At 44.5% G+C, this 14,266-nt stretch overlaps 1 protein-coding gene across 1 annotated transcript in view; it reads right to left on the bottom strand.

The window, feature by feature from the left end:
* The window catches only part of PLXNA2 (plexin A2), a 249,759-nt gene that overhangs the window by 78,135 nt on the left and 157,358 nt on the right, over positions 1-14,266 (bottom strand). The window contains exons 5-8 of the mRNA XM_007953098.2: positions 11,008-11,131; positions 8,566-8,719; positions 7,841-7,937; positions 3,518-3,632 (exon numbers count right to left, since the gene is read on the bottom strand). Coding sequence (XP_007951289.2) covers positions 3,518-3,632; positions 7,841-7,937; positions 8,566-8,719; positions 11,008-11,131 — 490 coding nt within the window. The remainder of the gene's footprint in view (positions 1-3,517; positions 3,633-7,840; positions 7,938-8,565; positions 8,720-11,007; positions 11,132-14,266) is intronic.

Genomic DNA, 14,266 nt, shown 5'->3' with positions numbered 1-14,266 from the left:
CCCCCCCCACACACACACACACCATACCTTGGGCCTTTTTCTCTGAGGAAGACCAGTCTGAAAGTAGGTTCTATCCTCACAGAATAGAGGGCTGGTATTAGTTTTCAGTCTCTACTAGGACCAGTGGAGTGCTTTTAGGCCAGCTGCATCAAAGCATACCAACTGACTGGAGGAAAATCCTTTTCTGAAAAGTACCCAGGTCACTAGATGTCTGGTTCAGCTATGCTGAGGCACCTGTGCATGGGTCTGTCTTAACTACCACCTGTGAGGACAATCAATGAGCTATCTTCGCCCTTTCCAGACAGGCAAATTCTATTTTCCTGGCTGATTATATCAAATGTTATTTCAGAAATTAAAGAGAGTTCAAGACCATGGGTGTGTGTCTTACTTTCTTAGTTCTACTATAACAAATATCTGAGTGGCTTTAACAAACAGGTTAGGAGGATAGAAGTCTGAACTCAGGACACTGGCTCTAAAGGAAGGCTTTCTCTTTCTAGTGGCATGAGAGAAGACTGTTGTGTCTTTTCAGCTTCCATTTCTTGGTTAAGGAGACCTGGAAGTGCTACGGTTAAGCATTTGGCTGCTAACCAAAAGGTCAGTGGTTCAAACCCACTCAGCAGCACTTTGGGAGAAACATCAGGTGATCTGTTTCTGTAAAGATTACAGACAACAACAACAACAAAAAAAAAAACCACCCAAAACCCACCACCACAACAAAAACACTGTGGGACAGTTATACTCTGTCACATTAGGTTGAGTCAGAATAGACTCCACCATGCCTTACAACAACACTCCTATGGTCCTTGGTGATCGCCATGTGGCTGCCATCCATCTCCCCCATCTGTGCTTGCTTGCCTCTGTGCCTCATCTGCTCCTTTTATATCTTAAAAGTGATTGGTTTAGGACACCCAATACTGATATGGTGTCATTAACATAGCAAAGAAAACCCTATTCCAAAATGGGATTATATTCACATGTATAAACCAAACCCATGCCCGTGGAGGCAATTCCTACTCATAGTGGACCCTATGGGACAGAGTAGAATTACCCCATAGGTTTTCCAAGGCTATAATTTTTATGGAAGCAGATTGCCACATCTTTCTCCCACAGAGCTGCTGGTGTCTTTGAACTCATGACCTTTTGATCAGCAGCCAAGTGCTTACCTAATGTACTACCAGTGCTCTATCCACATGTAATAGGGGTTAGGATTCTAACACCTATTTTGGGGGACATAAATCCATAACTGTGTGTTGGGGAAACCTTTTTAGGGCTTCTTTCTTATGTTGATCCATGGAAGCAGCCAGTACTACTGTCAAGATCAGGAGACATAGGAGACTCCATTCCTTGTCATTGTAGGTAAGTAGACTCAAGAAACTCTTTCCCTCAATAGAATTTGGGTAAAGTGATCATTCATTCATTTATTCTTTTATGTGCACATTCTTTCCGGCATGGATTCTACACACATTCATTGAATAAGACACTGAGGATTTAAAGATGAATAAGACAAAGACTTTGCCTTCAAGGAACTAATAGTTTAGTGCAGGAGGGAGATAGGCATGGAAAGACTATGTTATTGTTAGCTGCTGTCAAGTTGGCGCCTAACTCATGGCCACCCCATGCACAACAGCATGAAATACTGCCTAGCCCTGTGCCATCAATGTGATCAGTTGCGGATGGCACCATTGGGGCCCACAGGGTTTTTGTCGTCTGATTTCCAGAAGTAGAGTGCCAGGCCTTTCTTCACAGTCAGTCTTTGTCTAGAAGCTCTGCTGAAATCTCTTCTGCAACTTAGCAACATGCAAGTTTCTACTGACTGATGGGAGTGGGCTACGCAGGAGGTACACTGGCTGGAAATGGAACCCCAGTCTCCCATATGGAAGGCAAGAATTCTACCACTGAACCACCACTTCCGCCACATAGACCGGCTATGTTGTTGTGTGCTGTTGAGTCAATCTTGGCTCATAGCAACCAGAAATAACAGAGCAGAAATGCCCCATAGGGTTTCCTAGTTAGAAATCTTTATAGGAGCACATCGCTAGGTCTTTTCTCCCTCAGAGCTGCTAGTGGGTCTGAACTGTCAGCTTTCTGGTTAATAGCCTAGCACTTAACCATTGTACAACTAGGGTTCCTTAGATAAGCTATAGTAATAGATATGTAGTTGATATATATATATATATAGTCCCCCACTAGCCACCCCTGGGAAGGAAGACTGGGTAATCTGCTTCCATAGAGATACTGCCTCAGAAACCAAGGAGGGTTTGCTATGAGTCAGATCCGACTCCACGGCAATGAGTATATATAGTTTATATATATATTTAGTTAATATACATAGTTTACATATATATATTTAGTTAATACATATAGTTTATGTACATATATATTTAGTTATTATATATAGTTTACATATATATACATTAAGTTCATATAAACTTTATATATATATATATATATATATACATATAAGTTTATAGTAGCATATATAAACTGTATATATAAACATACATAAACTTTATAGTTACAAATAGCTCTGATGGAGAAAGATATGACCATCTGCTTCTGTAATGATTACAGCCTTGGAAACCCTGCAGGGTCGCTATGGGTCAGAATCAACTCCACAGCAATGCGTTTTGGTTTAGTAATCTATAACATGCTATAATGTCACTTATTTACATTTATGGATTTTCTAAAAGGTGGGACGTGAGGGAGATGTCTGTGTGTATGTGCATGTGCTTCTGTATAAACACATAAGGTCTCTATTGTTTCTGAAACTCAACCAGACACCCTACGGCATGAAAAGCATTAGACAGAAGAAAGAGAAATGAACCAGGTCACTTCATTGTCCTGAGGGAAGCTGTGATTATGTAGGAAAGTCAACATTCATGAATAATCATTGAATGGAATATTCATTGGAAAGATAAGCAGTTTGATGTTTCGTGGTGTTGATTACAAAGGTGGGTCAGGATTTAAGGATGGAGCAGTATGTAACAAGATGAGACGTTTAGCCAGGTCTGGTTCTTGTCACTAGCTGACTAGGTCACCCACCCAGTCATATATCAGAGTCAAAGAATCATTGGATTTAAGAGTTGGAAGAGAGGCTGGCATGAAAGAATGGTTGAGAGTCAATGTACTATTGAACTAGACAATGTTGCAGTCAAGCAAAAGGTTAGACTCAAAGACTAACTGCCAGTCACTGCACGCTTGTAGACCATTCGGTCTGTTCAGCTGGATATGTTTCCTCTCAGCTTTCAATCTCAACCTCCAGTTCCCCTCAAGCTTTTGAATGCATAGAGTTCTGAGAAATCTACTGGATACAGCACTCTTCTCTGCCTCTGGGGTCATTTGCTATCACTTTTTAAAGCTTTATGATAATAGAGCTTTTAACATTTAGAGCCTTTGACAAGAGGACCAAGATGGACCAGAACAAGATGGCCAAGGCCTTGGACTAATCATCTGAAAAAGGGGGAGGTCATTCAGATTCACTGGGAACATTTGGCATGTCAATGTTAGCCCTGCTTACCTCTGAAATATTGATCCGGCCCTCCTGGAAGGAGCAGGTGGTGGGGTCATGAGTGCAGAGGTTGCGGTACTTGCACCAATGGCACCGGAAGGCGCTGTTGACGCAGGACAGGCAGCTGCAAGGAGGGAGACAGTAAGAGGCAACAAGAAGGGGGCAGGGAGAGAAGATAAGGGCAGGTCAGAGAGTTTAGGTTTTCTAATGGAAATCTGTTACCTTGTGTTTGAATTCTAGTATCACCCTCAGGAGGGCAGAGAATTATGCATTCTTCATCCAAGATGTTCGTGCGACCAGAAAATTAGAAGGAAAAGAAGGCCAGAGTGGGAATAAAGAAATTTATAAAGTAGTGTTGTGCTGGCACTGGCTTGTTACCAGTTCCTGATAGCCAATGACTGTGTTTTGAAGGATTTTGCAAGCTGGTTAAGATCATGTTGGTGGCCTGAAATTGGCCAAGCCCTGGTGAGGCAGCGGTTAAAGTGGTTGGCTGCTAACCAAAAGATTGGTGGACTGGTGGTTCAAACCCACCAGCTGTTCCGTGGGAGGAAGATGTGGCAGTCTGCTTCCATAAAGATTACATCCTTGGAAACTCCATGAGGCAGTTCTACCCTGTCCTATAGGGTTGCTATGAGTCAGAATCAATCAATGACAGTAGGTTTGTTTTTTTCTTTTTTTTGAGCAGGGGCAATATTTATACCATAGAAATTGGCAAATCCTATAAACCTTTTCTTTTTTCCTTCAAGGCAGGTAGTTAAACCTTTACCAGCATACTACTGCCTATAAAACAGTGCCCAAAAGAATACAGGGATAGGAATGGAGTAAATCCAGTTCCAATCTTGCCTCTGCCACTGCCAGGAGGGTCACCCTGTGTAAGTTACTTCACTTTCTGAACTGAAGTTTCTCTGTCTGTTGAACAGGGTTAATAAAACATTCCTGTCTACTTCACAGTGGTGTTTAGTGTCAAACAAGATAATATATAGGAAATGGCTTTGAAAAGCACAATGCTAAATGTGAATATTATTTTCAAGCACTTAACCAGAAAACCAAACATGTTGCTGTCAAGTCGATTTTAACTCACAGTGACCTTATGGGACAGCAGCTAACAACAATAACACCCACCCACTGCCATAAAGTTGATTCTGACTCACAGCGACCCAATAGGACAGTGTAGAACCACCCCATACGGTTTCCAAGGCTGTAAATCTTTATGAAAGCAGACTGCCTCATCTTTCTCCCATGGAGCAGCTGGTGGGTTTGACCTGCTGATCTTTTGGTTAGCAGAAAAGAGCTTAACCACTGCATCATCAGGGCTTCTACAAGCATTTAAATTACCTATTATTTCAAGCTGTTAAATGACATTTGAGTGTTAACAATTGGTTCATATCACCTGTGTTATTAGGCATTACATGGTAACTGTTGTATGACTCTCCAAGTAGCTCAGGAACGGAACAACTGGATGTGTGTGTGTGTGTGTGTGCGCGTGCGCGCACGCACGCATGGCACCTGCCTTCCTGGGCCTTCTTGCCAGAGTGCACCTCTCTTCCTTGTTTCACCCGGAGACTGTGTATATTATTTTGCCTTTCTGTGGGTGATCAGACCATTATAATGGAGATGGGTTTGCTGATGGAGTTACTTCTTTTTCTTGACAGCTCCCCTAGTCTAGCTTTTCACACCGAAGCAACCTGCAAGAAACCAGGACTGGGTCTACAATCTGGCGCCACCTAGTGGTGTTCTGATTACATTTGGGGGGATGTGATTGCGGTTCACTGGCCTGGATCCAGGGGTCACTGGCTAATATTCCATAGTGTATTAGGTGGATTAGCCCATCTACACTTCATCTTCCCCGCGCTGACACTTTTTATTCCTTTTTGAGTGTGCCGAAATTTACTTAATATCTGAACTTAAGCCAATGCTCTTTGTGTACTCCCAGATCTGAATGGATCTTGCTAATTACAATATGATCTAGCAAGTAAACTGAATCACTGAGTGATGCAAATTATTAACATGCTCAGCTGCTAGCTGAAAGGTTGGAGGTCTGGGCAATCTACTTCTGTAGTGATACTGCCTCGGCAACCCAAGGAGGGGTCGCTGTGAGTCGGGTCCAACTCGATGGCACGTAACAACAACAACCACCACCTCCGAAGAAAGACCTGGTGACTTACTTCTGAAAAACCAACCAATGAAAATCCTATGGACCACAGTTACAGTCTGACACACATGGCATCACCATGAGTTGTAAATAGACTTGATAGCAAATGGTTAGCTAGTAAATAATAAAAATGGACCAAGGACCGGGAGATTGGGGCTCTAGAACTTGCTCTTCCAGTGGCTAATTTTATGACATTTGTTGCAGCACTTATCTTCTGAGGGCCTCAGTTTCCCATATCAAAAGAAAGAGATTGAACTCGATTCTGCAACTTTTAACAATGTGTGCCAGTAGAAAAGGGTAAGGAAGTGTTTGGCTATAAAATGGAATCTTCGCTGTCAAGGAAACTTGCTTTGTATCTTCGAAAACTTGCTGCCTGTAACAGCATCTCTGTTGCCATAGCAATACATCACTGAAAGTGGTGACATCACATTGAATTGCCATGGAAATGAAGATGCTCTCACAGAGAGTGGATTCCATCACCACTGTGTTGGGAGTCTGAAAGGAGGTTCTCTCTCCAAGATGCTTGCATTCCTCAAAACAGGGTTGGCTTTGGTTAGAATGCAGCAGTTAGTGGGCATTACAGCTTCAACCACTTAACGCTGCCTGGGTTCCCACCAAGCTATTTATACCACTTGTTTGTCTTTCTCAGCATATCTATTCATTTTTCCCATTGGAGCTACTGTAGAGACCCTAGAACTACAGCAGATTATTCTAATAATAAAAATTAAGATTGGCAAGGAAGACCAAAGAGGGGTGGCTGGTCAGTCTATTTTAAAAACTAAAGATTCATTTAGGGCTTAGCTGCAAAGAGACTCCTTCCCCTCCTTGACTGCTGGGCCCATGAAGCCTGTGGTCTGGACCCTGTTGATTGATGCCCCTGCAGTTTTCCCTATTACATCAACCTCAAGTGGTTCCTATCATGGGCAATGGGAAGGAAGAGTCCTTGGAATATTCCCAATTACTGCCCCTTGTGGCATGAAGTTGTTGCCTGAGTCCCCTTGCTAGATATCCAGGGACACTGGTCCCATGATCTTTACAAGGCCCAATAGAGAAACCCATGTTTTTCTCTTTCTAAACCAAATGGTCCACGAGGTCCCAGATTCTGTGGATGGAGTCTCTGTTTTCCTTCCAGAAAGGATCAGCAGAAACTAAGCATTGGATCTCTCTTTCCTCTGTTCATGGCTCTTCTTCTTACTTAAGAAAGGCCCTGTTGTAAGATCTGTGCTGTCATGAGATCTCACAGCTTGTGGGCACCAATTGGTAAGAGTTCAGCTGCTGGAGATGGCTGCTGGTCAGCTGGGCTGGACCCAAGCCTCTCTGGAGTGGTTTGGTCTGGCTTCCCTTCCTCTTTAAAAAGTTGAGGATGGGTTTAAATAATATGATGGAGCTAAAGCCTCTTCTCCCCCTCCCCAGCCCAGGCCCTTTTGTTGGGTCCTTGGATAGGCTAATTCCCCGATCCTCTGACCCTCCCCTGTACATAACTATCCACACAGCTGACTAAATGAATGCCTCTGAATGAATATCTCTTCATTTGGTCATGGGTGACATGTCCAGACTCCACTCATTATCAATCTCTATCTTCAAAGCCACCAGCAGTTGGTTTAGAATGGAAAACTTTTCTTACAGTCCCTGGGCAATGACCTTTGTTTTTACTTCAAATTCTCTTTTACTGTGTCTTGGCTTGAAAGCTAGGGGTAGGGTGTGAGTGTGTCTGTCTGAGTGAGGGGGTCAAGGAAGTCTGCATAAGATCAGAGGCTGTGGAGAATGAATCTGTCCAGTTTAATCTAGTTACATTTAAGGAACACTTACTGTGTTCCAGAGCTCTGGTGGCATATTGGTTAAAGCATTCAGGTGCTGACCAGAAGGTCAGTAGTTTGAACCCACCAGCTGATCCATGGAGAAAGATGAGGCAATCTACTTCTGCAAAGCTCTATAGCCTTGGAAAACCCTATGGGGCAATTCTACTCTGCCCTATAGGGTGGCTATGAGTTGAAATTGGCTTAATGGCAGTCAGTTTGTTTGTTTTTGGTTTGCTGTGTTTCAGAAAATGTGCCAAGCCCCATAGACAGACCATAAGGCAAATAAGACATGAACCCTATCTGAAAGGAGGGTAGAGCCAAGGGAGAAACCCAAAACCCACATCCAGACCCAGGGTGAGACTCTTTCTGCAAAATGCTTACAGTTGGTGGGCACTGCAGTTGTAGAACTTAAACTCAGTGCTGACAAATATCTTCCCTGTCTCCTTGGATCTCAGCTGCAGCTCTAGTGCAAACCAATCTGGAAAACAAAGGAGGAGGTGATAACCTAGGCGCCTAGTGAAGTGCATGAAAGCAAACCAATAAGCCACTCCAGGGGCTCTTCTGGGGCCTAGGGCTAGCTGAAACTTCATGAAGCCTCTCTTCTCCTCCCAAAACAATCCCATTGGCTTTGCAGATTACTTGCCAATCCCTCAGAACCAGGCAACCCCCACTCCTCCACCTCCAGGGATACAGTAACAAATCAGACCCCATAGGACCCATTGCCTTGGTCAGGTACAATACACTCAGTTACTGAAAGACTTTCAGAAATATTAGTCTAGAACCCCTCAAGTCTCCAGTTCTGTGCTGAGAACCCACTGACAACCGAGGCCATTCATTCTCATTTCCAGAAGGAAAGGGAGGTCTGGCAAGACTCTGCAGCCTTAACCCAAATGAGGGCAAGGGTTTTCCTGTTTCTTGAATTTCACTTTGGGGAACGACAGCTGGCTTTCAAACTCTAACAAATTATATAAGCCCTTACTAGTGTCCAACATAAGAAAACTCGGTTGGGCAACTTCTGGGTCTGCTATTTGTGACCCCGTCCCATGTTCTCTATTCTTGGCATCATGGTAAAGTAGCACATGACTCGCATGGCTGACACTTCTTACCTTGATCCAAAGGGATGACAGGGACGTCTTTGGGCCCAGGCGAGATGCAGATGACCTGGCTCCCGGACACCTGCCCCTCCACCTCCGTCAGATTCCCAAAGGCACAGGCGACTCCCGCAGACAAGTCGGGAGCATCACTCACAACAAGGCTGAGCTGTGGGAGGAGGAAAAAGGCTCAGGAGCAAAGGGATGAGGCATTAAAGAAGGAACCCTGGGGGCTCAGGAGAACTAAGTTCCAGTCCTTGCTCCATTACCTGATGACTCACTAATCTCCCATCTTCGTTTGTAAAAGAAGATGTCACACTATTCTAGGTGATCTCTGACATCCCACAATCACAGTGGCACTGTTACAGTGGTGTGTGCAGCATTACCACCACCAGTTGGCATCAAGTCAACTCTGACTCATGGCAACCCCATGTGTGTCAGAGTACAACTGTGCTCCACAGAAGTTTTCATAGGATTTCTCAGAAGTAGAGTGCCAGGCCTTTCTTCCAAGGTTGCCCCTGGGTGGACTCAAACCTCCAACCTTTTGGTTAGCAGCTGAGTGTGTTTACCATTTATACCACCCAGGGACTCCAGGCATATGCAGGGCCAATGCTATTTATTTAGTTTAAATTTTTCAGCCTCTGGTGGGGAGCAACACTAGAGGAAAAGGTACTAAAATTCTCCCCAGAGCCTGCTCATTTTGACATGACACATAGGAAAAATAATTGCAAAGCACCATACAAATCTGCAAACAAGCCATGAGCTGAGCCCTTCACACACTTTGGCTCATGGGGACTACATAGCACCAGTCTAGAGGTTTACCAGGTGTTCACCAGGTTGGTGGAAAAGAGCCAGTTTCTCACCTGGCCACCAGTCAGAGATTGCCTATCAGGTTGGTGGGTTTCTTACACTGTTTCTGCTTCTGTGTTCCTTTGGTACTTTCTGTTCACTAAGTAGCTGCTCCCTCTGGAGGGGGGGCAGTGTGTTCACTGGGAGGCTATGGGATTAGAGAAGGGCTGGGAAGTCGACACCAGGATTCAGATGATGTCTGCAGTTACCTGCGGGTTCCAATAACGTAGGCCAGTGGTGTCCAGCTTTTTTAAGTTTAAAGACCCCCCCCTTTTCAATGTCAAAAATATCACAGACTCACAGAATACTGTTGATAAAGAAAATATCCAATGGCAAAATGCTGCTTCGAATTCAGAGCACTTTTAAATGAATGTGTTTACAGTTACCACAATATAGACCTAATCAAAAACAAAAGAAACTCATTGCCATAGAGCTGGATCCAACTCATAGCAACCCCTCCTTGGGTTTCTGAGGCAGTATCACTATGGAAGGAGATTGCCCAACCTTCCTTCCTAAGTGGCATTTAAAAAGAAGCTCCGGTGGCTCAGTGGTTAAGCACTTGGCTACTAACCAAGAGGTTGGTGGTTCAAACTCACTAGCTATTCTGTGGGAGAAAGATGTGGCAGTCTGCATCTGCAAAGATTCAAAGCTTGGAAACCCTACAGGGCAGTTCTTCGTTGTCCTATAGGGTTGCTATGAGTCCTAATCAACTCAATGGTAATGGGGCTGGGAATTTAAAATAATAGGTATGAAATGTAACTGATTCCATCAGACACTGGGGAGAACATATGAAGGTTCATGGTGACAATAACTTTGTGGCCTCTGAGTTGGGACCCACTTATGTGGGTTTCCCTGCATAACTTCCTATTAACACCTGGCAATATTGATTTGCAGTGGGCTTCCCAGTCCTAATGAGTATTACAGTCTTCCCATACATTTGTTTGCCCCTGAATCCCCCCTGTTTTGTTTCCAGGAGGCCAAGACATATCCACACAAACTCTCGTGTTTATTCCTTAGCCCCATTGGAGTCAAAACTTCCTGGTGGTGATGAACCAAATCTGTGGAAAGTTCACTAATTAACATTTGTGAAAGCTCATAAAGCCTTTGGAATGAAATAGTGCAGGGCCTAAGGACATGAAATATTTTCGGTTGTATCTTGACAGGTGGTTAAGGAATATTTTATTCTCTTTAAGTCTCAGTCTCTCTCTCTCTCTCTCACACCCACACACCTACACTCACACACACACTAACATACACACAGAAACAGCTCTGCAGGTTTCCCTGAAGGGGTGTAGCAATTGGAGGATTGCAAACACAGCATATACCAAAGAATGTGTTATTTGGTATTGGATTGGATTACATCATAGATGTTTGTTACTTAATGCAAAATCCAAATTTACAGCATCAATCAATGGGTAATGAATTTGCAAGGAGTATGGAGAATGGCTGTGCCCTTTACAGTAAGAATTACTATAGGTTTTCTATAAATATAAAGTTTCCTTGGAACACATAAAGTCTAATCAATTTACAGATACTTGCGCACGTGTGCAAGGAACACACCCACATGTGTGTGTGCTGTGTGCTCCCGTTCCTTGCTGAGTTACTTACCAAGCGGCTGTGCTCAGACACCGAGATGCTACTGGGATGCACTGCGAGGCTCATGCACTCGCTGATGCTGGCAGCAAATCGATTAGGTTCCCGGGCCCGTTGGCACTTGTCTCTGCGGGAGCACCTGCCACAAACACAGATTCACAAGAGGTAAGGCCTCCGAGACCCATCTGTTTGGCTTCATTGCCTCTTGGGGCTAAGTAAGAGGGGTTTGTTCTCCTGATGCTCATTACAACTTTCACTGTGTCCCAATGGAGTTTGGTGACTCCCACAGATCATCTCTATTGCAGCTAAGGACAGACTAAGAGAAAATGGGCTTAATCCCATCAAGTTTATACAGAAATAATGTTGTTGGTAGGTGTCAAGTTGGACTCACATTGACCCCATGTGACAGAGCAGAACTGTCCCATAGGATTTTCCAGGTGTCAGAAGGAAAAATAGGCAATCTACTTCCATAGTGATACTGCCTCAAAAACCCATGGAGGGGTTGCTTTGAGTTGGACTGACTCGCCAGCAGTGAGTTTGGTTTGGTTTTGTAAACTCTGTAGGAGCAGGTCGCCAGGTCTTTCTCCCACGGAGGTGCTGGGTGAGTTCAAACTGCCAACCTTTAGGTAACTAGCTGAGTGCTTAACCCTTTGCGCCATCAGGGTTCCTTAATGCATAAAGAATAACCATTGACAAAGCAAGGGGTAGGATGCTCTGATGAGTGAATGAGGAAAGTTTAGGGAACTTGAGAAGTAGTCTAACAAGAGGCTAAGAATATGAACTTTGGGGCTAGGTTGCCTGTTGTAACCCCAGCTTATTAACTACTAGCTGTGTTCTCTTGGGCAAGTTACTTAATTGCTCTATGCCTCAGTTTCCTCAACTGTGAAATGGGGATGATGGTGATGACCACAACACCCTACCTTATGGGGTTGTTATGTAAAAATTAAATGAGTCAGTGCTTAGGCAATGGTTGGGCACATACTGGGTGCTCTATTTGTGTTAGCCCTTATACCACTACTACTACTACTAATGGTCAATATTATTATTCTCCTCCAGAGGAATTTAAAAGAACAAGAGTGGGTCTTAGCTGTGTGCGGACAGTGTGCATGTGATTTTGTGGCTGGATTAATGGCTCTTTGAAGGCAGGAGCTATGTTTTATTCATTGGGATATTCCACCTGTCACATGGTATATTTTAAGTAAGTGTTTGTGGTGTGAAATAATGCCTGGAGACAGAGACAGACAAGGAGTCGCTGCCAGGGCTGCCTCTGTCAGAAAGCTGTGTGGCTGTTTCTTCAACATCTTCATCTCTGGCTCTGGGTTCCTCCAGTCACCAAGGCAGGTGGGCATGGTGACACCTGCCCACAGGAGCGATTGACTGCTGCCTACCACATCACCCGGGACCAGGCTCCAGGGCTGGTCCTTCTCCAAACCAAATAGCCACCAGGGCATTAAGAGATGCCACAATCAAGCAGTGATTCCCATCCTGGCTTCCCCTAAAGTCCTCCCCCTTTTCCTTTCCAGGCACATAATGGATCTAAATATGAATGCTGTCAAAGAAAAGAATTATTGAGGTTTAAGTGAATCCTTAAGATAGCTCTAAAGTGAGCTCTTGACTGGAGCCTTTATCTCATTGACTCACTGAAATGGCTCTTTTTTATCATACTATTTATGGCAACAGCCCTAACAGAGATAAATAGCCTGGGAGACAATAACACACTTGCAAGAGCAAGGCCTACAGAAGAGACAGGAAGGTTTCAAATCCCCCCAGACCCACAGGCTCTTTAGCAATCTCCCTCAGCCCTCTGCCTCCAGTAATGACACACGTGTGGGCCTGGGAGCTGGAGTTGGGCCCATCTCTTCATTCCCCTGTTCCCAAAGCAGGCTGTCAGTGGTTGGTGGGAGGGCATTACAGGAGGGTCTGAGGAAGAGAATACCCTGAAGAGGAGAAACCTCTGGATATAAACAGGAAAAATCTTGCTTCCTATGTATTCTTGGTAGACAGAGCAGCTGGAAGGAGGGATGTGCCGTGGCAGGTAGAAGAATTCTCTGACACTGGGTAGGTAGGTAGTTCAGAGGACAGAGGATTTCTGGAACTATTCTGATGTGGGCTCAGTCATTCTAGGGAGCTCTGGTGGCGTAGTGCCTAAGGCATTTGATTGCCAACAAGAAGGCTGGCAGTTCAAATCCACCAGCCGATCCTTGGAAGGAAGGTTGGGCGATCTACTTCTGTAGAAATACTGCCTCGGAAACCCAAGAAGGGGTCCCTATGAGTCGGATCCAACTTGACGGCAGTGGGTTTGGTTTGGTTTGGTTTGGCAGACTTAGACCAGGTGGATGATGGGGGTGGTCCGGGGCAACTGGGAGACCTGGGGATTATTGGTAGATTGTGGTGCAATGCCTAAAGTATTTGACTGCTAACCAGAAGGTCAGAGGTTCAAACCCACCAGCTGCTCCACAGAGGGAAGATGGGGTAATCTACTTCCATAAAGATTTATAGCCTCAGAAACCCAAGGGGGGGGGTCACTATGAGTCAGAATTAACATGATGGCAGTGAGTTTTATAGGTGTTAATGAAGTTGAGGAAAGCAAATGTTCTTGATATTGAATAAATGAAATCATCCTAATCTATAATTTTATACTGTTGTACTTCTAGACATTTCTACCAGCACTGAAACTGGGAGGTATAGGGAGGAGTAGGGAGTGGGTGGTAGAGTTGGACATGATCACTGCAGAATGAATGTGCAGGTTGCTCTAGACACCCTTCATTGAGGAGATGGGGGCTATGAAGTTCTTTCCAAAACCAAACCAAACTCACTGCCATCGAGTCAATTCTGACTCATAGTGACCCCCTTTAGGTTTCCAAGGCAGTAAATCTTTACGGAAGTAGATTGCCCAGTCTTCCTTCCACAGAGTGGCTAGTGGGTCTGAACCTCCAACCTTCTGGTTAGCAGTCAAATGCCTTAGGCATTGTGCCACCAGAGTTCCTTGTGAGATTCATAAGAGGGAGCAATTCCTTTGAGGAGAGAACTGGCTGGCTGGTGGGAACCCAAATATACCCACTGTTGCCATTCCTGGGTTGCAATGTGGGTGGCAACAGCATCTTTACCACTTGTCTGGCCTAAACGGAGACCCACTTTCTGGGTTTTGCTAAGAGCATTTTCACAACACTTTCTGAGAAATCTTTTACCTTCAAACCCAAGTGGGAAACCCAGTGTTCATGGGCTCAAATCCAGTCCGGATTTTGCATCTGTGAGGCGCCTGCTTCCCTCCCTC

This window comes from Orycteropus afer, unplaced genomic scaffold, assembly GCF_000298275.1.
Source record: "Orycteropus afer afer isolate SDZICR_OR568_19922 unplaced genomic scaffold, OryAfe1.0 scaffold00013, whole genome shotgun sequence".
Classification (NCBI taxonomy): domain Eukaryota; kingdom Metazoa; phylum Chordata; class Mammalia; order Tubulidentata; family Orycteropodidae; genus Orycteropus; species Orycteropus afer.
The sequence above is the reverse complement of the archived record's forward strand: the minus strand, read 5'-3'. Positions and strand labels throughout refer to the sequence as shown.